The sequence below is a fragment of the Coregonus lavaretus genome (genome assembly GCF_964263955.1).
Source record: "Coregonus lavaretus genome assembly, chromosome: 31".
NCBI lineage: Eukaryota > Metazoa > Chordata > Actinopteri > Salmoniformes > Salmonidae > Coregonus > Coregonus lavaretus.
This window is the reverse complement of record NC_140018.1, coordinates 1,563,144-1,584,054: the sequence shown is the minus strand read 5'-3', so window position 1 is coordinate 1,584,054 and position 20,911 is coordinate 1,563,144. Positions and strand designations below refer to the sequence as shown.

Below are 20,911 nucleotides of genomic sequence, written 5' to 3'. Positions count from 1 at the left end.
TTCGTCCTTTTGACTGCCAGATGGTGAAGTGTGATTCATCACTCCAGAGTCCACTGCGCCAGAGTCCAATGGCGGCGAGCTTTACACCACTCCAGCCGACGCTTGGCATTGCACATGGTGATCTTAGGCTTGTGTGTGGCTGCTCGGCCATGGAAACCCATTTCATGAAGCTCCCGACGAACAGTTATTGTGCGGACGCTGCTTCCAGAGGCAGTTTGGAACTCAGTAGTGAGTGTTGCAACCGAGGACAGACAACTTTGACGTGCTACTCGCATCAGCACGCTTCGGTCCCGTTCTGTGAGCTTGTGTGGCCTACCACTTCGCGGCTGAGCCGTTGTTGCTCCTATACGTTTCCACGTTCACTTCACAATAACAGCACTTACAGTGGACCGGGGGCAGCTCTAGCAGGACAGAAATTTGACAAACTGACTTGTTGGAAAGGTGGCATCCTCTGACGATCCCACGTTGAAAGTCACTGAGCTCTTCAGGAAGGCCATTCTACTGCCAACGTTTGTCTGAGATTGCATGGCTGTGTGCTCAGTTTTATACACCTGTCAGCAACGGGTGTGGCTGAAATAACCGAATCCACTAATTTGAAGGGGTGTCCACATACTTTTGTATATATATACACTGAACAAAAATGTAAATGCAACATGCAACAATTTCAAAGATTTTACTGAGTTAACAGTTCATAGAAGGAAATCAGTCAATTTAAATAATTCATTAGGCCCTAATCTATGGATTTCACATGACTGGGCAGGGGCGCAACCATGGCCCACCCACTTGGGAGCCAGGTCCACCCACTGGGGAGCCAGGCCCAGCCAATCAGAATGAGTTTACTCCCATAAAAGGGCTCTATTTCAGACATAAATACTCCTCAGCACCCCCCCTCCACCTCCTCAGATGATCTTACAGCTGAAGAAGCCGGATGTGGAGGTCCTGGGCTGGCGTGGTTACACATGGTCTGCGGTTGTGAGGCCGGTTGTATGTACTGCCAAATGCTCTAAAATGATGTCGGCTTATGGTAGAGAAATGAAAATGTAATTCTCTGGCAACAGCTCTGTTGGACATTCCTGCAGTCAGCATGCCAATTGCAGGCTAGCCTCAACTTGAGACATCTGTGGCATTGTTGTGTGTGACAAAACTGCCCATTTTAGAGTGTCCTTTTATCGTCCCAAGCACAAGGTGCACCTGTGTAATGATCCTGCTGTTTAATCAGCTTCTTGATATGCCACACCTGTCAGGTGGATGGATTATCTTGGCAACGGAGAAATGCTCACTAACAGGGATGTAAACAAATGTGTGCACAAAATTGAAGAGAAATAAGCTTTTCGTGCGTATGGAACATTTCTGGGACCTTTTATTATAGCTCATGAAAAACGGGACCAACACTTCACATGTTGCGTTTATATTTTTGTTCAGTGTAATATATATATAAGCTCAATTTCTCTACCCCGTACAGCCAGAAGAGGACTGTCCACCCCTCAGATCCTGGTTCCTCTCTAGGTTCCTGCCATCTAGGGAGTTTTTTCCTAGCCACTGTGCTTCTACATCTGCATTGCTTGGTGTTTGAGGTTTTAGGCTGGGTTTCTGTATAAGCATTTTGTGACAACTGCTAATGTAAAAAGGGCTTTATAAAATACATTTGATTGATGTTCAGTGTGGAAACAGATATAAAAAGGCACCCAGTCAGTCCAGCAGCCTAATGAGGTTATGAAAATACACAGACCAGCAACATGACATGTGGAGTATTTTAATATACTTTCAGCATTATCAAAAAAAAATGCAGTACAACAACTTTACAAAACCCTGTAAGTTTTGTCTGGTTAAAAAAAATGTCAGTTTCGCAAATAAAAATGAAATAAATGCAAATAAAGGACTGACCAGATAATCGTTGATAATTAAACCGTAAGAGAATAAAACATTAACTGAACAGCATCACCACATCTTCTATAGCAGGGATCATCAACTAGATTCAGCCACGGGACAATTTTTTCTAACGGATGTTCAGGGGGCCAGATCATAAAAAAATAAACATAAAAATGTGTAGACTGTAAATTGACGGCAAGAAGCCCAAACAGATATATTTGACTAAAACATAATTACTTCAAACCTTGCTTACATTTGTATACAATCACATATCTCTCCATTACGCGTGGGAATAGTTTGGAACAGATTACCAAAGTTAAAATCATTTGAAGCTGATATGCTGGTGTTTGTACAGTTGTATGTCCAAAAAAAAGAAAAAAAAAAAACTCTAAAACTTGAGGGGCCAAATAAAAATCACCTGCGGGCCAAATTCAGGCCACGCGCCGCAAGTTGGGGAACCCTGTTCTATCGCTCCACATCTGGACTGTCAGTCAGTCTCAGGTCTCAGGCCCCCATGTTGTCTAGCTAGAAAAACACAAGGAAATATAAAGAAGTGCATTAGGATCCAAATAGGACACAGTTTGGAGATTGACAAAGACTGAAATGACGTCTCGTGAAAAAGTTACTTGGACTCGAACAAAGGACCGGTAAAAAAAGATGTTGCCCTGCGAATGATGGATGGCAAAACATGTTTTCTAACTTCTAAGGCACACCATGAGAGTTAATGGCTGTTAAGTACGGAGAGTTCATGGGTAGGTAATACTAGGTATGTGTAACGCCGGGTTACCTGTTCTGGGTAGGTAATACTAGGTATGTGTAACGCCGGGTTACCTGTTCTGGGTAGGTAATACTAGGTATGTGTAACGCCGGGTTACCTGTTCATGGGTAGGTAATACTAGGTATGTGTAACGCCGGGTTACCTGTTCTGGGTAGGTAATACTAGGTATGTGTAACGCCGGGTTACCTGTTCTGGGTAGGTAATACTAGGTATGTGTAACGCCGGGTTACCTGTTCTGGGTAGGTTATACTAGGTATGTGTAACGCCGGGTTACCTGTTCTGGGCCTTAGTCCACTTGAGGGCGTGTCTGGGAGGGACTGAAGCAGTGGGGTGGTAGAAGGTGCAGCCAACACGTTTACACTGGCCTCCAAACCGACAAGGCTGACAGAGACAGAAAACAGTCTTCATCTTAAAAAAAGTTACACAGCAACATTTTTGATCAGCACTCAACCATTCATTATTTCCTTAATAGTGTCTCGTGAAAGATTTTTATACAACAAAAACAGCCCCGACGGCTCTATTTGAGGACAAACTCCTCTCGACCTCACGGCCTCTGACCTTGGGGTGGTGGAAAGCGCAGTCCATCTTCTTACACTCTGGGAAGAAACGACACACACTGCTGGACTGAGGTGAAGGAGCTGTAATCAAACAGACAGACGTTTACATTTTAGTCATTTAGCAGACGCTCTTATCCAGAGCGACATACAGGAGCAATTAGGGTCAAGTGCCTTGCTCAAGGGCACGTCGACAGATTTTTCACCTAGTCGGCTTCGGGGATTAGAACCAGCGACCTTTCGGTTACTGGCACAACGCTCTTAACCACTAAGCTACCTGCCGCCCCGGACCAACTTAGAAGACATGAAATAAAAGGTAAAATCTCAACCGGTAATATTTACACATTTAACAAACCAACGTACACAAACATCCTAATCTAATGCTGCGTTCGTAAACATCTCGTTAAATATGTTTTTCTAACACTATAATTTAATTACGAGTATGATAGCTGTACTTCTAGTTTATGGTTGACCCAGCTTGTTTGCCATTAGCCAATTGGCGTTCAAAATCGGCAAAAAAATAGGTTCAAAGCACGTGAATGCACGCCAGTCGTTGCTCCCCGTTTACAAGTAGTATTTTCAGAGAGTTTTCCCACTTGAATGCAGCGTAAGGTTGTAATCTACTGGGGGAGGGGCTTAAAGGGGTGTGTCTGTACCTGGTCTGACTGGGGGGGTGTAGGGGGCGGGTCCTCTGCGGCTGACGTGAGTGAAGGGACAGTCTGGTTTGGAACACTTGCCGTCAAACTTACAGTTAGGATGGACAAACAGGCATTTGTCCCCAAACTTACAGCTGGGAAAGGTTCTAGACACAGAGAGGGGGGGGGACAGAGGAGGGAACAACATATTAGTCAAGTCAATAAAAACATCAATGAATCTATGTAGCTTTAGGGTTTTAAAAAAAAACTACACAATTCCACAAAACCAACTAAAAAATGTAGACGTCATTTTGATTTTCAATTCGTCGAGGGCCTAACGGTCTTTATTCAACATCCTAGAGACTAAAGTACGTCAGGGTTGTTCCTACTTGCACTGTGTAGTAGGGTGAAGGTAGACACAGTCGTCTCCACTCTTACAGACAGGCCAGAACTTGCACCGCTCCAGAACCTTCCGTCTCTTCACAGGACCCGCCTCCTCCGTCTCCATCCCTGCTTCTGAAACCCGAAGATGGACAATGAAAGAGGGATGACAGAGTTTAGATGAAGGCTTGCTGTCCAGATCAGAAACGACTGTAGTGAGGTATCCAACCCAGCTCTCCGCGTCTCCGGGGTGTTTCTTACAAAAAGCATTCCAAACGAAAACGTTGACTGGTACCCTTTCCAGCACACAGTGTCAAAGCTGGCTGGCGAGAACATCCTAAAGTCTCTTTACCTCGCCTAGAACCTCTTTTCAATTGAGAAAATACAGATTTCTTGTAGTTTGTTTCGCTGCCACTGACAGTAGTGACTGGTGAACATCCACAGTCGGCTCACAGACTAGACCAGAAAACGGGTCCAGCGGAGCTGCATTGTTGTTGACAGAAAGTGTGTTATGGTGGCTGACTGGTGTGGTATCCTAATCTGTTATACAGAGACAGCCAATCAGAACATCTCAACAACATCTGGTGTGGACCATTATGATTATTCACTAGTAATAAAAGGATGCATCAAGTGCTGACAGGTGCAAGTGCTTAACCATTGAAAAAGCCTTCGCAATCGTAATACCCGAGTATCGAAGCTTACACCCTAATGCTAATAATAGAAGCGAAATATTGCATTTTATTTATAACCGTTTTACCAATAAATCAGTGAATAAATAAATCCCTTACCGTCAGGGTATTGTGGTTCCCCCTGCAGTCTGTGGTGGATGCTGAGTTTGGGTTTTGTTCTGAGGTGGATGGAGGGGTCAGGCATGGGGGTCTTGGCTGGTTTAGGATAACTGTCATCTGCCTCCATGTCACAGTCTCCTAGGTTACCCAGGGGGCTAGGAACCCCATCCAGGGTCACAATGAACTTAGGACTGGCTGACCCCACGGCTTCAGCCTTCTCACTGCTAGGAGGGAGAAGGGGGAGGAAGGAGGGAGAAGGGAGAGGGGGGAGGAAGGAGGAAGAAGGGAGAGGGGGGAGGGAGGGAGGAGGAAGAAGAAGGGAGAGGGGTGAGGGAGGAGGGAGGGAGACATATAGACACACAAACGCATTATGACAGTTTTGTTCACTTCCAGCCTAGTTTAGGTGTGTGGTTATTATGGGGCCATCTTAGCTTGTTTCCAGAGAGCCATGCTGGATCCCTGCTGCTGCAACAACGGTCAGTATGACTCATAAAGAGGGTAGTCAGTAAGAGTCATGAAGAGGGTAGTCAGTATGAGTCATAAAGAGGGTAGTCAGTATGAGTCATGAAGAGGGTAGTCAGTATGAGTCATAAAGAGGGTAGTCAGTATGAGTCATGAAGAGGGTAGTCAGTATGATATACCTGGCTGGCTGCACCATGCGTGGAGTAGCTGGCTGGATCTCCTCCTTGACCATGGCTCCCAGCCTGCTCCTCATAGGCACTATAGTCTCCTCCTGTCTACTCCTCATAGGAGGTTCCACTTCCTCCAGTCCCAGTCTACTCCTCATAGGAGGTGCCACCTCCTCCAGTCCACTCCTCATAGGAGGTGCAACCTCCTCTAACCCCAGCCTACTCGTCATAGGCACCTAACAGGACCACAATGGAAATAAGATATTACATTGGATTGTGTTATACTCAATGACTTTAAATGCGGTTGTTACTCTCTGAGTTCACAATAGAGTGGTTACGTGTATCTGCATGCGTCTCAATCCATCTGCCGATGTCGGCCTTCCATCTGCGGTGGAAAGCAGCAGAGCTACAGCACTTTGTCAGACCAGGAGACAACACGAAAATCGGTCTTCTCACCAAAACGGTTTGACCAACAAAACTAATATGACCCCTCTACGGAAAGATGACTCACGAACACGAAGGACTCGTCTGAAGGTAACCTGGTACCGGTTTAAAGAAATGAAATTGAAGATGTTTTGAGATCCCTCAAACACAACTCTGGACATCGAAGTCAGGTCCACTGCGGTTTACATTTTCCCCCTCTAATCAGGGACTGATTTAGACCTGGGACACCAGGTGTCTGCAATTAATTATCAGGTAGAACAGAAAACCAGCAGGCTTCGGGCCTCGTAGGGTCAGAGTTGAATACCCTTGTCCTAGATATAGAACAGACACTTCAAAACCTTGATGATTTATTGTTTGACGGTCTGTTTTGTTATTCAATGCACTTCTCTGGGCTATAGTTGGAAAGGCCAAATTCTATAATTTATCAAATAATAAAAACAATTTATACCTAAAGGGGTCCTAAAATTCTAAATCAAATAGCTACACGATCCATGGTATGACCATCTTAAAACAATTCCCTATGTCAGCGTATAGAACCCCCCCCCCCCCCCCCCCCCCCCCCCCCCCCCCCCCCCAACAGCTTAGACTTTTAGGAGTCAACTTCAGTCTACATGTATTTTCATGCAAACATTTTTTTTCTCCAAAATGGATCCAATAGTTATCTTAACCACCATCACCTTGTCCAGTTGTCCCAGTCTGCTCCTGACAGGAAGCACCTCCTCCCCCAGCTCAGGCCTCCTCGTGATGAAGGAGCGGGTGTCAAAAGGCCTCAGAACACTCCCCTCGGCCACCTCTAGAGCTACACAGGGTGATGTGAGAAACTTCTTAGTTAATCCTGATGTTATACAAATCAGTCCTGAGTTAGAGTCAAACTAAGCAGTCCTACTCTCCAGTGTTAGTAGTATTTGTTATGGATCCCCATTAGTTCCTGCCAAGGCAGCAGCTACTCTTCCTGGGGTCCAGCAAAACTAAGGCAGTTATACATTTAAAAAAAACATTACAATACTACATTCATAACCGATATCAACATATTAAGTGTGTGCCCTCAGGCCTCTACCCTACTACCACAAATATATAACCCAAAATCCATGTCTACACGTGTGTATAGTGTGTATGTTATCATGTGTGTGTCTGTATGTGTCTATGTTGCTTCACAGTCCCATCTGTTCCATAAGGTGTATTTTTATCTGTTTTTTTTAAATCTAATTTTACTGCTTGCATGAGTTACCTGATGTGGAATAGAGTTCCATGTAGTCATGGCTCTATGTAGTACTGTGCGCCTCACATAGTCTGTTCTGGACTTGGGGACTGTGAAGAGACCCCCTGTAGCTCAGTTGGTAGAGCATGGCGCTTGCAATGCCAGGGTTGTGGGTTCGATTCCCACGGGGGGCCAGTATGGAAAATGTATGCACTCACTAACTGTAAGTCACTCTGGATAAGAGCGTCTGCTAAATGACTAAAATGTGGCATGTCTTGTGGGGTATGCATGGGTGTCCGAGCTGTGCGCCAGTAGTTTAAAACAGACAGCTCAGTGCATTCAACATGTCAATACCTCCCATAAATATAAGTAGTGATGAAGTCAATCTCTCCTCCACTTTGAGCCAGGAGAGATTGACATGCATATTATTAATGTTAACTCTCTGTGCACATCCAAGGGCCAGCTGTGCTGCCCTGTTCTGAGCCAATTGTAATTTTCCCAAGTCCCTCTTTGTGGCACCTGACCACACGACTGAACAGTAGTCCAGGTGCGACAAAACTAGGGCCTGTAGGACCTGCCTTGTTGATAGTGTTGTTAAGAAGGTAGAGCAGCGCTTTATTATGGACAGACTTCTCCCCATCTTAGCTACTGTTGTATCAATATGTTTTGACCATGACAGTTTACAATTCAGGGTTACTCCAAGCAATTTAGTCTCCTCAAATTCAAAATCAAAAAAGTGTTAAACAAATCAAAATATATTTTATATTTGAGATTCTTCAAATAGCCACCCTTTGCCTTGATGACAGCTTTGCACACTCTTGGCATTCTCAACCAGCTTCATGAGGTAGTCACCTGGAATGCATTTCAATTAATAGGTGTGCTTTCTTAAAAGTTAATTTCCTTCTTAATGCGTTTGCGCCAATCAGTTGTGTTGTGACAAGGTAGAGGGGGTATACAGAAGATAGCCCTATTTGGTAAAAGACCAAGTCCATATTATGTCAAGAACAGCCCAAATAAGCAAAGAGAAACGACAGTCCATCATTACTTTTAAGACATGAAGGTCAGTCAATAGTTTCTCCAAGTGCAGTCGCAAAAACCATCAAGCGCTATGATGAAACTGGCTCTCATGAGGACTGCCACAGGAATGGAAGACCCAGAGTTACCTCTGCTGCAAAGGATAAGTTCATTAGAGTTACCAGCCTCAGAAATTGCAGCCCAAATAAATGCTTCACAGAGTTCAAGTCACAGACATATCTCAACATCAACTGTTCAGAGGGGACTGTGTGAATCAGGCCTTCATGGTCGAATTGGTGCAAAGAAACCTCTACTAAAGGACACCAATAAGAAGAAGAGACCTGCTTGGGCCAAGAAACACGAGCAATGGACATTAGACTGGTGGAAATCTGTCCTTTGGTCTGCAGTCCAAAATGTAGATTTTTGGTTCCAACCGCTGTCTTTGTGAGACGCGGTGTGGGGGAACGGATGATCTCCGCATGTGTAGTTTCCACCGTAAAGCATGGAGGAGGTGGTGTTATGGTGTGGCGGTGCTTTGTTGGTGACACTGTCTGTGATTTAATTAGAATTCAACCAGCATGGCTACCACAGCATTCTGCAGCGATACGCCATCCCATCTGGTTTGGGCTTAGTGGGACTATCCTTTGTTTTTCAACAGGACAATGACGGCAGAGCGAAGGAAAAGCAGCCAACAAGTGCTCAGCATATGTGGGAAAAGCATTCTAGGTGAAGCTGGTTGAGAGAATGCCATGAGTGTGCAAAGCTGTCATCAAGGCAAATTATGGCTATTTGAAGAATCTCAAATACAAAATATTTTGATTTGTTTAACACTTTTTTGGTTACTACATGATTCCATGTGTTATTTCATAGTGTTGATGTCTTCACTATTATTCTACAATGTAGAAAATAGTAAAAATTAAGAAAAACCCTGGAATGAGTAGGTGTCCAAACTTTTGACTGGTACTGCCTTCTGAAAGTATTCAGACCCCTTGACTTTTTTCCACATTTTGTTACGTTACAGCCTTATTCTATAATGGATTAAATATTTGTTTTAATCTACACACAATACCCCATAATGACAAAGTGAAAACAGGATAGATTTTTTTCCAAATGTATTAAAAAACAAAAAAACCTTACATAAGTATTCAGACCCTTTGTTATGAGACTCTAAATTGAGCTCAGGTGCATCCGGTTTCCATTGATCATCCTTGAGATGTTTTTACAACTTGATTGGAGTCCACCTGTGGTAAAATCAATTGATTGGACATGATTTGGAAAGGCACACAGCTGTCTATATAAGGTCCCTCAGTTGACAGTGCATGTGAGAGCAAAAATCAAGCCATGAGGTCGAAGGGGCGGCAGGTAGCTTAGTGGGTAAGAGCGTTGTGCCAGTAACCGAAACGTCGCTGGTTCTAATCCCCGAGCCGACTAGGTGAAAAATCTGTCGATGTGCCCTTAAGCAAGGCACTTAACCCTAATTGCTCCTGGAAGTCGCTCTGGATAAGAGCGTCTGCTAAATGACGTAAATGTAAATGTAAATGTAAATGAAGGAATTGTCCGTAGAGCTCCGAGACAGGATTGTGTCGAGGCACAGATCTGGGGAAGGGTACCAAAATATTTCTGCAGCATTGAAGGTCCCCAAGAACACAGGGGCCTCCATCATTCTTAAAATGGCCCACTTGGAGTTTGCCAAAAGGCACCTAAAGGACTCTGACCATGAGAAACAAGATTCTCTGGTCTGATGAAACCAAGATTGAACTCTTAGTCTTGAATGCCAAGCGTCACGTCTGGAGGAAACCTGGCACCATCCCTACGGTGAAGCATGGTGGTGGCAGCATCATGCTGTGGGGATATTTTTCAGCGGCAGGGACTGGGAGACTAGTCAGGATCGAGGGAAAGTTGAACGGAGCAAAGTACAGAGAGATCCTTGATGAAAACCTGCTCCAGAGCGCTCAGGACCTCAGACTGGGGCGAAGGTTCACCTTCCAACAGGACAACGACCGTAACCACACAGCCAAGACAATGCATGAGTGGCTTCGGGACAAGTCTCTGAATGTCCTTGAGTGGCCCAGCCAGATCCCGGACTTGAACCCGATCGAACATCTCTGGAGAGACCTGAAAATAGCTGTGCAGTGACGCTCCACATCCAACCTGACAGAGCTTGAGAGGATCTGCAGAGCAGAATGGGAGAAACTCCCCAAATACAGGTTTGCCAAGCTTGTAGCGTCATACCTAAGAAGACTCAAGGCTGTAATCGCTGCCAAAGGTGCTTAAACAAGTATAAAGGGTCTGAATACCCTGTAAATGTGTCATTATGGGGTATTGTGTGTAGATTGATGATGGGGGAGAAACAATTTTATACATTTTAGGATAAGGCTGTAATGTAACAAAATGTGGAAAAAGTGAAGGGGTCTGAATACTTTCCGAATGCTGGGGACAATCAAAGGCCACTCTAAAAGTTGAGGGAGTGCGCAATTGGCATGCTGACTGCAGGAATATCCACCAGAGCGGTTGACAGAGAATTTAATGTTGATTTCTCAACCATAAGCAAAACTGAACATTTTAGAGTGGCCTTTTATTGTCCCCAGCACAAGGTGCACCCGCGTAATGATCATGCTGTTTAATCAGCTTCTTGATATGCCGCACCTGGTCAGGTGGATGGATTATCTTGGCAAAGGAGAAATGCTCACTAACAGGGACGTAAACAAGTTTGTGCACAACATTTGAGAGAAATAAGCTTTTCATTCGTATGAACATTTCTGGGATCTTTATTTCAGCTCATGAAACATGCGACCAACACTTTACATGTTGCATTTATATTTTTGTTCAGTACATTCCAGACTCACTACATTTTTGGGGGGATTTGTGTGCATTGTTTTGTTGGGTATTACTACTGATGGAGCTATAGAGAAACATCAGCATTTCACTGCACCTGCGATTACATCTGCAAAATACGTGCACGCGACCCAATAACATTTTATTTGATCATATCAGAGCCGACCCAGACGCGTGACATTATTTCACATTTTGGATCCGAACCCGCTGGAGTCTCGGTGGATCCATAAAGACTTCTAGTTAGGATATGACAGACTCACCTAAATAGTCACTGTGCTGTGCTCTCATGTTATCTTCTGGCAAGGCTAACTGCAGCCGTGAGGCCAGGGACCGGGACTGATCTACAGGGAGAAACCGGTAGTCAGAGTCAGGACCTACAACGGTAATGAGACCAGTGCAGCAGGAGTCAGGACATACAACGGTAATGAGACCAGTGCAGTCAGAGTCAGGACATACAACGGTAATGAGACCAGCACAGTCAGGACATACAACGGTAATGAGACCGGTACAGTCAGGACATACAACGGTAATGAGACCAGTACAGTCAGGACATACAACGGTAATGAGACCGGTACAGTCAGGACATACAACGGTAATGAGACCGGTACAGTCAGGACATACAACGGTAATGAGACCAGTACAGTCAGGACATACAACGGTAATGAGACCAGCACAGTCAGGACATACAACGGTAATGAGACCAGTGCAGCAGGAGTCAGGACATACAACGGTAATGAGACCAGCACAGTCAGAGTCAGGACATACAACGGTAATGAGACCAGTCCAGTCAGAGTCAGGACAAACAGGACAATGCAGTAATATTGATTTCTACATTGTTGGATTTGGAGCTTGCAAGAAAGGCATTTCACTGTACTAGTGCAAGAGACATTGAATCAACAACCATGCTCCTTCTGTAATGAGATGGGAAGCCATGGGCCCAATTCCAATTCGTCCCTACGCCCTAGACGGAGAGCTGAGTGGATCAACAACCATGCTCCTTCTGTAATGAGATGGGAAGCCATGGGCCCAATTCCAATTCGTCCCTACGCCCTAGACAGAGAGCTGAGTGGATCAACAACCATGCTCCTTCTGTAATGAGATGGGAAGCCATGGGCCCAATTCCAATTCGTCTCTACGCCCTAGACGGAGAGCTGAGTGGATCAACAACCATGCTCCTTCTGTAATGAGATGGGAAGCCATGGGCCCAATTCCAATTCGTCCCTACGCCCTAGACGGAGAGCTGAGTGGATCAACAACCATGCTCCTTCTGTAATGAGATGGGAAGCCATGGGCCCAATTCCAATTCGTCCCTACGCCCTAGACGGAGAGCTGAGTGGATCAACAACCATGCTCCTTCTGTAATGAGATGGGAAGCCATGGGCCCAATTCCAATTCGTCCCTACGCCCTAGACGGAGAGCTGAGTGGATCAACAACCATGCTCCTTCTGTAATGAGATGGGAAGCCATGGGCCCAATTCCAATTCGTCCCTACGCCCTAGACGGAGAGCTGAGTGGATCAACAACCATGCTCCTTCTGTAATGAGATGGGAAGCCATGGGCCCAATTCCAATTCGTCCCTACGCCCTAGACGGAGAGCTGAGTGGATCAACAACCATGCTCCTTCTGTAATGAGATGGGAAGCCATGGGCCCAATTCCAATTCGTCCCTACGCCCTAGACGGAGAGCTGAGTGGATCAACAACCATGCTCCTTCTGTAATGAGATGGGAAGCCATGGGCCCAATTCCAATTCGTCCCTACGCCCTAGACGGAGAGCTGAGTGGATCAACAACCATGCTCCTTCTGTAATGAGATGGGAAGCCATGGGCCCAATTCCAATTCGTCCCTACGCCCTAGACGGAGAGCTGAGTGGATCAACAACCATGCTCCTTCTGTAATGAGATGGGAAGCCATGGGCCCAACTCCAATTCGTCCCTACGCCCTAGACGGAGAGCTGAGTGGATCAACAACCATGCTCCTTCTGTAATGAGATGGGAAGCCATGGGCCCAACTCCAATTCGTCCCTACGCCCTAGACGGAGAGCTGAGTGGATCAACAACCATGCTCCTTCTGTAATGAGATGGGAAGCCATGGGCCCAATTCCAATTCGTCCCTACGCCCTAGACGGAGAGCTGAGTGGATCAACAACCATGCTCCTTCTGTAATGAGATGGGAAGCCATGGGCCCAATTCCAATTCGTCCCTACGCCCTAGACGGAGAGCTGAGTGGATCAACAACCATGCTCCTTCTGTAATGAGATGGGAAGCCATGGGCCCAATTCCAATTCGTCCCTACGCCCTAGACGGAGAGCTGAGTGGATCAACAACCATGCTCCTTCTGTAATGAGATGGGAAGCCATGGGCCCAATTCCAATTCGTCCCTACGCCCTAGACGGAGAGCTGAGTGGATCAACAACCATGCTCCTTCTGTAATGAGATGGGAAGCCATGGGCCCAATTCCAATTCGTCCCTACGCCCTAGACGGAGAGCTGAGTGGATCAACAACCATGCTCCTTCTGTAATGAGATGGGAAGCCATGGGCCCAATTCCAATTCGTCCCTACGCCCTAGACGGAGAGCTGAGTGGATCAACAACCATGCTCCTTCTGTAATGAGATGGGAAGCCATGGGCCCAATTCCAATTCGTCCCTACGCCCTAGACGGAGAGCTGAGTGGATCAACAACCATGCTCCTTCTGTAATGAGATGGGAAGCCATGGGCCCAATTCCAATTCGTCTCTACGCCCTAGACGGAGAGCTGAGTGGATCAACAACCATGCTCCTTCTGTAATGAGATGGGAAGCCATGGGCCCAATTCCAATTCGTCCCTACGCCCTAGACGGAGAGCTGAGTGGATCAACAACCATGCTCCTTCTGTAATGAGATGGGAAGCCATGGGCCCAATTCCAATTCGTCCCTACGCCCTAGACGGAGAGCTGAGTGGATCAACAACCATGCTCCTTCTGTAATGAGATGGGAAGCCATGGGCCCAATTCCAATTCGTCCCTACGCCCTAGACGGAGAGCTGAGTGGATCAACAACCATGCTCCTTCTGTAATGAGATGGGAAGCCATGGGCCCAATTCCAATTCGTCCCTACGCCCTAGACGGAGAGCTGAGTGGATCAACAACCATGCTCCTTCTGTAATGAGATGGGAAGCCATGGGCCCAATTCCAATTCGTCCCTACGCCCTAGACGGAGAGCTGAGTGGATCAACAACCATGCTCCTTCTGTAATGAGATGGGAAGCCATGGGCCCAATTCCAATTCGTCCCTACGCCCTAGACGGAGAGCTGAGTGGATCAACAACCATGCTCCTTCTGTAATGAGATGGGAAGCCATGGGCCCAATTCCAATTCGTCCCTACGCCCTAGACGGAGAGCTGAGTGGATCAACAACCATGCTCCTTCTGTAATGAGATGGGAAGCCATGGGCCCAATTCCAATTCGTCCCTACGCCCTAGACGGAGAGCTGAGTGGATCAACAACCATGCTCCTTCTGTAATGAGATGGGAAGCCATGGGCCCAATTCCAATTCGTCCCTACGCCCTAGACGGAGAGCTGAGTGGATCAACAACCATGCTCCTTCTGTAATGAGATGGGAAGCCATGGGCCCAATTCCAATTCGTCCCTACGCCCTAGACGGAGAGCTGAGTGGATCAACAACCATGCTCCTTCTGTAATGAGATGGGAAGCCATGGGCCCAATTCCAATTCGTCCCTACGCCCTAGACGGAGAGCTGAGTGGATCAACAACCATGCTCCTTCTGTAATGAGATGGGAAGCCATGGGCCCAACTCCAATTCGTCCCTACGCCCTAGACGGAGAGCTGAGTGGATCAACAACCATGCTCCTTCTGTAATGAGATGGGAAGCCATGGGCCCAATTCCAATTCGTCCCTACGCCCTAGACGGAGAGCTGAGTGGATCAACAACCATGCTCCTTCTGTAATGAGATGGGAAGCCATGGGCCCAATTCCAATTCGTCCCTACGCCCTAGACGGAGAGCTGAGTGGATCAACAACCATGCTCCTTCTGTAATGAGATGGGAAGCCATGGGCCCAATTCCAATTTGTCCCTACGCCCTAGACGGAGAGCTGAGTGGATCAACAACCATGCTCCTTCTGTAATGAGATGGGAAGCCATGGGCCCAATTCCAATTCGTCCCTACGCCCTAGACGGAGAGCTGAGTGGATCAACAACCATGCTCCTTCTGTAATGAGATGGGAAGCCATGGGCCCAATTCCAATTCGTCCCTACGCCCTAGACGGAGAGCTGAGTGGATTTGACAGGTGTAACTCAATATGCTAATAGCTCCGGAGACCTCGCCCTCTGATAGGCTAGGTGGAAGTTTCACAATATTGCTTCTACCAATCAAATCCTCTCTGATCTCCACAAGTACATAGGGATTGGTTTGGGATTGGGCCTTGGAGTGTGATGTACCTAGCTGCCTGGGACTCCTACCTAGCTGCCTGGGGCTCCTACCTAGCTGCCTGGGGCTCCTACCTAGCTGCCTGGGGCTCCTACCTAGCTGCCTGGGGCTCCTACCTAGCTGCCTGGGGCTCCTACCTAGCTGCCTGGGGATCCTACCTAGCTGCCTGGGGTGCTGGGGCTCTTACCTACACTATATATACACAAAGGTTTGTGGACACCCCTGCAGTGGATTCGGCTATTTCAGAGAGATTGAGGCTCTTACCTAGCTGCCTGGAGGTGGGGGGCTCTGAGGGGGTGTAAGTCTGCCCCCTGGGGACCAGGCCGTGGAGGTGCTCCTGAACCAGCTGGATGGCTGCGTTCATCTCATCACTGGCTGAACGGGTCCTGGGTGCCACCGGAACCGTCTGTCTCTGTGGTACTGGGGGAACACAGGCAACAGGGTCGTATTCATAAGTGCAGACCGTAGCAAAAACATTTTGCAATGAAAACAGGCATTTCTTAGTGGACAAGTTCAGCTAGTCCCTTCCTCTGACAGTATGTTTTCTTCCGTTTAGTCAATATGGGTGTCATGATAAACAGAACAACAAATTACAGGTAGTCATTTTTTAACAAATCAGATTCAGGCAGATTGACAAACAGTGGAGAGAGTGTGAACCGTACTAGGTGGGTAGGCTGCAGTCTTGTTGATGGAGATCTGGGCCTCAGACATAGCCCTCATCAGCAGGTTCTTGTTGGCCTGTTTGGCCGGGGGCAGGGTGGGTCTACAAACACACCGAGACATGGGTCAACACACAGACAACACCCTGGGGGCACCAACAGCGTGTACAATTTCTGTGAAAGAAGGGATGTTCATGACAGTTCTGCTACCGTCCTAAGGTGTTCACTGTAACTACCTGGAATTAACAGCTGATACCCAACAGAACAAGAAGCAAAACATACAGAGTAGATGAACATGTGGAAAGGAGAGCGTAACAGAGGTAGAGGGATAGTGTGTGTGGGGTGGGGGCACTGTGTGGGGTGGGGGGGAGGCACTGTGTGTGTGTGGGGGGGGGGGGGGCACTGTGTGTGTGTGTGGGGTGGGGCACTGTGTGTGTGTGTGTGTGTAGGGGGGGGGGCACTGTGTGTGTGTGTGTGTGTGGGGTGGGGCACTGTGTGTGTGTGTGTGTGGGGTGGGGCACTGTGTGTGTGTGTGTGTAGGGGGGTGGGGCACTGTGTGTGTGTGTGTAGGGGGGTGGGGCACTGTGTGTGTGTGTGTGTGTGTGTGTAGGGGGGGGGGGGGCACTGTGTGTGTGTGTGTGTGAAGGGGGGGGGGGGGGCACTGTGTGTGTGTGTGTGTAGGGGGGGGCACTGTGTGTGTGTGTGTGTGTGGGGGGGGGGGGGGGCACTGTGTGTGTGTGTGTGTGTGTGGGGGGGCACTGTGTGTGTACATTCCCTTACTTGCGTTCTGGTTTAGAAGGCAGGGACACTCTGCTGGACAGGTTCTTGACCCCATATCCTTCATCCTCCTCGTCATCCTCCTCCTCATCACTGTCTCGACCCCCGTCTGCTGACTGGTTAACCCGCACCACAGAGCTCACCACCGGGGCCTTGCGCTTCCTCGAAGCCTCCTCCTGATGCTAGAGACAACACGACCAGAGATGGTTTGTGACAGACACAGGAAAGCAGCACTGACTGGCTAAATTGTTTTTATCCTTTTCAAATGATTAAGAAATCCATCCTTCTTTCCATTAAGTTATCAGAGATCTCATTGGTTGGAATAGTGAAAGTAATACGGTGGTGACTTTGCTTTCACCAATCTAAAATCACTTCTAGATATCTGATTATGTCAAGAAAATGAGGAAGGATGCATCTCTGAAATATTGGAGCAAGGCCCTTGACTTAAGGTAATACGTAAACAATCTGTACCCTGCTTCCCCCTCCATCTCTGTATGTCCTGCTGTCTCTGCTGCTCCTACTGTCCAGGTGATAGCTTCCGTGCTGCTGCCTGCTGTGAGACCCAGAGGACCCCTCTGAGGGCCTATAGGCGTCCGTCGACCTGCCTGTCCCCGAGGAGGACCTGCCCTGGGGCGGCCGGTAGATCTGAGCAGATGCCCGCCCTCCTCCGGAGGTGGATCCACGCAGGCGACCCGGGAGGACGCCCATGTCCACGGGGTCCTCGCCCATAAGGTCATCGTCTAGCTCGGGCTTGATGTCAATGACGGCCTCAGAGGAGGGAGGGTCCATCAGGGGCTTGACCATGGAGGTGAGGCGGGACGAGGAGGTCTTGTCTGAGGAGACCCTTCTGGACAGAATGACAGTGACGTTAGTGTGTGAGTCAGATCTGGGCTGTTTCACCCTATTTGGTTCTGATAAAATGCTTAAGCCTCACGTCAATTAATTGATCAACATGTAGGACTTAAGAGGTCTCGTCTGAGGAGCATCTTCCGAATAAAATCATGGGTTAGTATTAGGGGTCTTTCACATGATCCAAGCCAACCTGAACCATGATGATTTCAGTGAACGGCATTAAAAGGGTCCTCCTTCTTTCTTTTCAATACATAGCAAAATCAATGTTTCAAAATCAACACTTACCTGTGCTCATGGGCGGAGCTTGACACGCGGGCCTCTGTCCTATCAGAGCGTGAGCTGGACACTGCAAGGCCCTTTGACTCCTCCCCCTTCCATTCGCTCTTCCCTGCCGAGGTGCCAGTGTCGGAGTACAGCTGAGGCCTCAGGGACGCCGGTTCTTGATACACACAGAGAGATTGTCAATTTAGCTATACAAGGGGTAGAGATATATATAATACTGTCAAAGCTAGCTCTACAACATACTACTTTATGCTATGCTATTGTAACGTTCCTAGCCTTGATAATAAATAATAATAATAATATGCCATTTAGCAGACGCTTTTATCCAAAGCGACTTACAGTCATGCGTGCACACATTTTTGTGTATGGGTGGTCCCGGGGATCGAACCCACTACCTTGGCGTTACAAGCGCCGTGCTCTACCAGCTGAGCTACAGAGGACCACAGCCTTGATAAGGCTGTTACAATCCTCTCTTAGGGGTTGTTTGTTTTGGCATCGAACGACTCAAGGTCTTTGAATTCCCACCAGGGTGATACTAGTCACTGTTCAATACAGTATCGTTTGACTTTTTCAGCTAGGGAGCTGGTACTCCTTTGTCGTTACTGGAACTTAGCTACTGACCTCAGCTTCTCCGGGACTCCATGTAACCCGAACTTACCTACTGCCACAGACCTCAGTTTCTCCAGGACTCCATGTAACCTGAACTTACCTACTGCCACAGACCTCAGTTTCTCCAGGACTCCATGTAACCTGAACTTACCTACTGCCACAGACCTCAGTTTCTCCAGGACTCCATGTAACCTGAACTTACCTACTGCCACAGACCTCAGTTTCTCCAGGACTCCATGTAACCTGTAACAACAACACACCATACGTAGAACTGTTTAACATTTATTGAAATAGAAAATACAAAGTTACACCCAAACCATCCTCTCAAGTCAAGACACTTGCTGTAGCTTGGTCCCAGATCTGCGCAGTCTTGCCAAACAGCGAGACAATGACTTTAGAAGTTCTGGGACCAGGCCTAGTTGGTTGCATACGCACCAGACAGTAAACTTGATGGTATTGTTGCCGAGGAAGAGGGACAGGTCATCAGACATCTGCTGGGAAGTCTTCTTGTTGGCCACCATCACCATGATATAGTCTGGTAACTCTTCATCTGGGGGAGAGAGAACAGTTAGAACAATGTATTCTAGAAACCCTTGGTAGAAGGTCGACATCCATAGAAATAGAATCATTGTATTTATATATTTCTATTGTCAACAACAGTCAGATTAATTACAGCAGATCAGAAGCTGATGTCAATATTCACACTTACCGACATAGGCACCGAGTTCTTGAAGCTTTCCCTTGATAGCAGCCTGCAAGAAAATAATAATACATTGTCAATTGCTAGCCTTGGGCAAGAAAACAACCTAGCTACTAGGTACCAGTTTGCGATGGCTCTCGCCTTCACTTTTCTGGCTAGACAACTTTGTTAGCTACATCTACCGGGCAAAAGTTAAAGCAGCAATCAGCAGTAAAAACAATAACAAAGTGTATTCCCCACCCGTTTGGGTAATAAACTGAAATATTGGGCTGGAGAAATGTAACCACTCAAATTCAGACACAGCTGAACCCCTATCTGTGCGTTTGAAACCTATCTTACGGCCAGAAAGCTCCGATTCAAACTCCCATTCTCCAGACTCCCGATGTTGTGTCCCAAAGCTACAGTTCTGCAAGCGTTATTGTCCAAATTAGTTCGTTGATCACCAAATGTGGAGTTTTGCAGAGCAACTAGCTATCTTAATTTACGGCCGGTATGTAGTTAGCTATTTTAAAAAAATAAGGTCTAAATAAATAATGTACAAGCAACCGAAAAAAATGCCTCTTCGGCACCTCAGCTGTTGTAGACTTCCAACCTGTGAGTTGCAGTAATGGGTGCCTAATAGGATTTTTTTTTCGGTTACTTGTAAATTTGTACAAATTCTCTCATGGGTTAGTTAGCTAGCTAACGTTACTTGAGCTAATGGCAAGGTGGTACCGCTAACTAGCTAACGTTAGCTACCTAGCTAGATAGTTACCAAGACAAATAGCTAGCTAGCTAGCTAGCTAGCATCGAAATGACCTCACCCGTATTTTCTTGCTTATCTCTGTGCCGATCTCCATGTTTGCGTGTACTGTACCTAATAAACTACGATTCGTTATTAATTTAAAAAAAAAGTAGGTAATTCACTAAACCAACATGTCCTGCCTACAAAAACACTAGCGCCGCTGAATGTTAAACGCTAATGCTCGCAAACACATTCGCAATGCAGTATGGGATAGTGGAGTCTGGTGTTGCAAGGGGCGGGGCACGGCACGGCACAGACCCTTCATGTCCGGAATTCATTTAGCTATTCATTGTAGTCATTGCGATCTATAAAGTTGCTATTTCTCGAGTTTTCTCGTGTCCATTAACTGGTGACATTCCTGGATTACTCATATTAATGAAGTCCGATTTAATTAACAAATATGGTAGTCAGTTGAAATTGAAAACAGGTTAAGGGTAGTGTACATAGCTGGCTGTGTTGGCAAAATCACTACATATCTCATCGAGCCAAGCGGGGGAGGCTGCCCGTTGTCACAGTCACAATACCAGTCAGAAACTTCCAGCTACGTCAATAGAGCTCCAGAGTGGAGGTGTCATAATACCCATAAAACCTAGCGGCCAAATGGTTCCAATCGTTTTTCTACCATTCATTTTTTTCCCTTAGGGGATTTTAGAAACACTTAAAATAAGGTCTGTGTTTCGTGTAGTCTTACCCTGGCATA

The 20,911-nt window shown here is 46.9% G+C and overlaps 1 protein-coding gene across 6 annotated transcripts; it reads right to left on the bottom strand.

Moving 5' to 3' along the window:
- Positions 1-1,737: 1,737 nt before the first annotated feature.
- On the bottom strand, positions 1,738-20,418 carry LOC311107112 (zinc finger CCCH domain-containing protein 14-like). 6 transcript variants are annotated; one of them, XM_084149591.1, is made up of 18 exons: positions 20,231-20,418; positions 19,437-19,479; positions 19,163-19,277; positions 18,777-18,817; positions 18,122-18,275; positions 17,456-17,831; positions 16,988-17,166; positions 16,211-16,311; positions 15,813-15,968; positions 11,386-11,466; positions 6,756-6,877; positions 5,647-5,870; positions 5,006-5,229; positions 4,226-4,352; positions 3,858-4,003; positions 3,206-3,285; positions 2,922-3,028; positions 1,738-2,394 (listed from the first exon to the last, which is right to left on the bottom strand). In XM_084149591.1, exons 1-18 carry the CDS (start codon positions 20,264-20,266, stop codon positions 2,391-2,393), a joined length of 2,316 nt encoding a protein of 771 aa, XP_084005717.1. In that variant the 5' UTR covers positions 20,267-20,418; the 3' UTR covers positions 1,738-2,390. The 6 variants fall into 6 exon arrangements, with proteins under 6 accessions (XP_084005717.1, XP_084005719.1, XP_084005718.1 ...); XM_084149593.1 differs by having other exon boundaries at positions 17,456-17,828; positions 20,231-20,394; XM_084149592.1 differs by lacking the exon at positions 18,777-18,817 and adding an exon at positions 18,930-18,970 and having other exon boundaries at positions 20,231-20,365.
- Between the last annotated feature and the right edge of the window lie 493 nt (positions 20,419-20,911).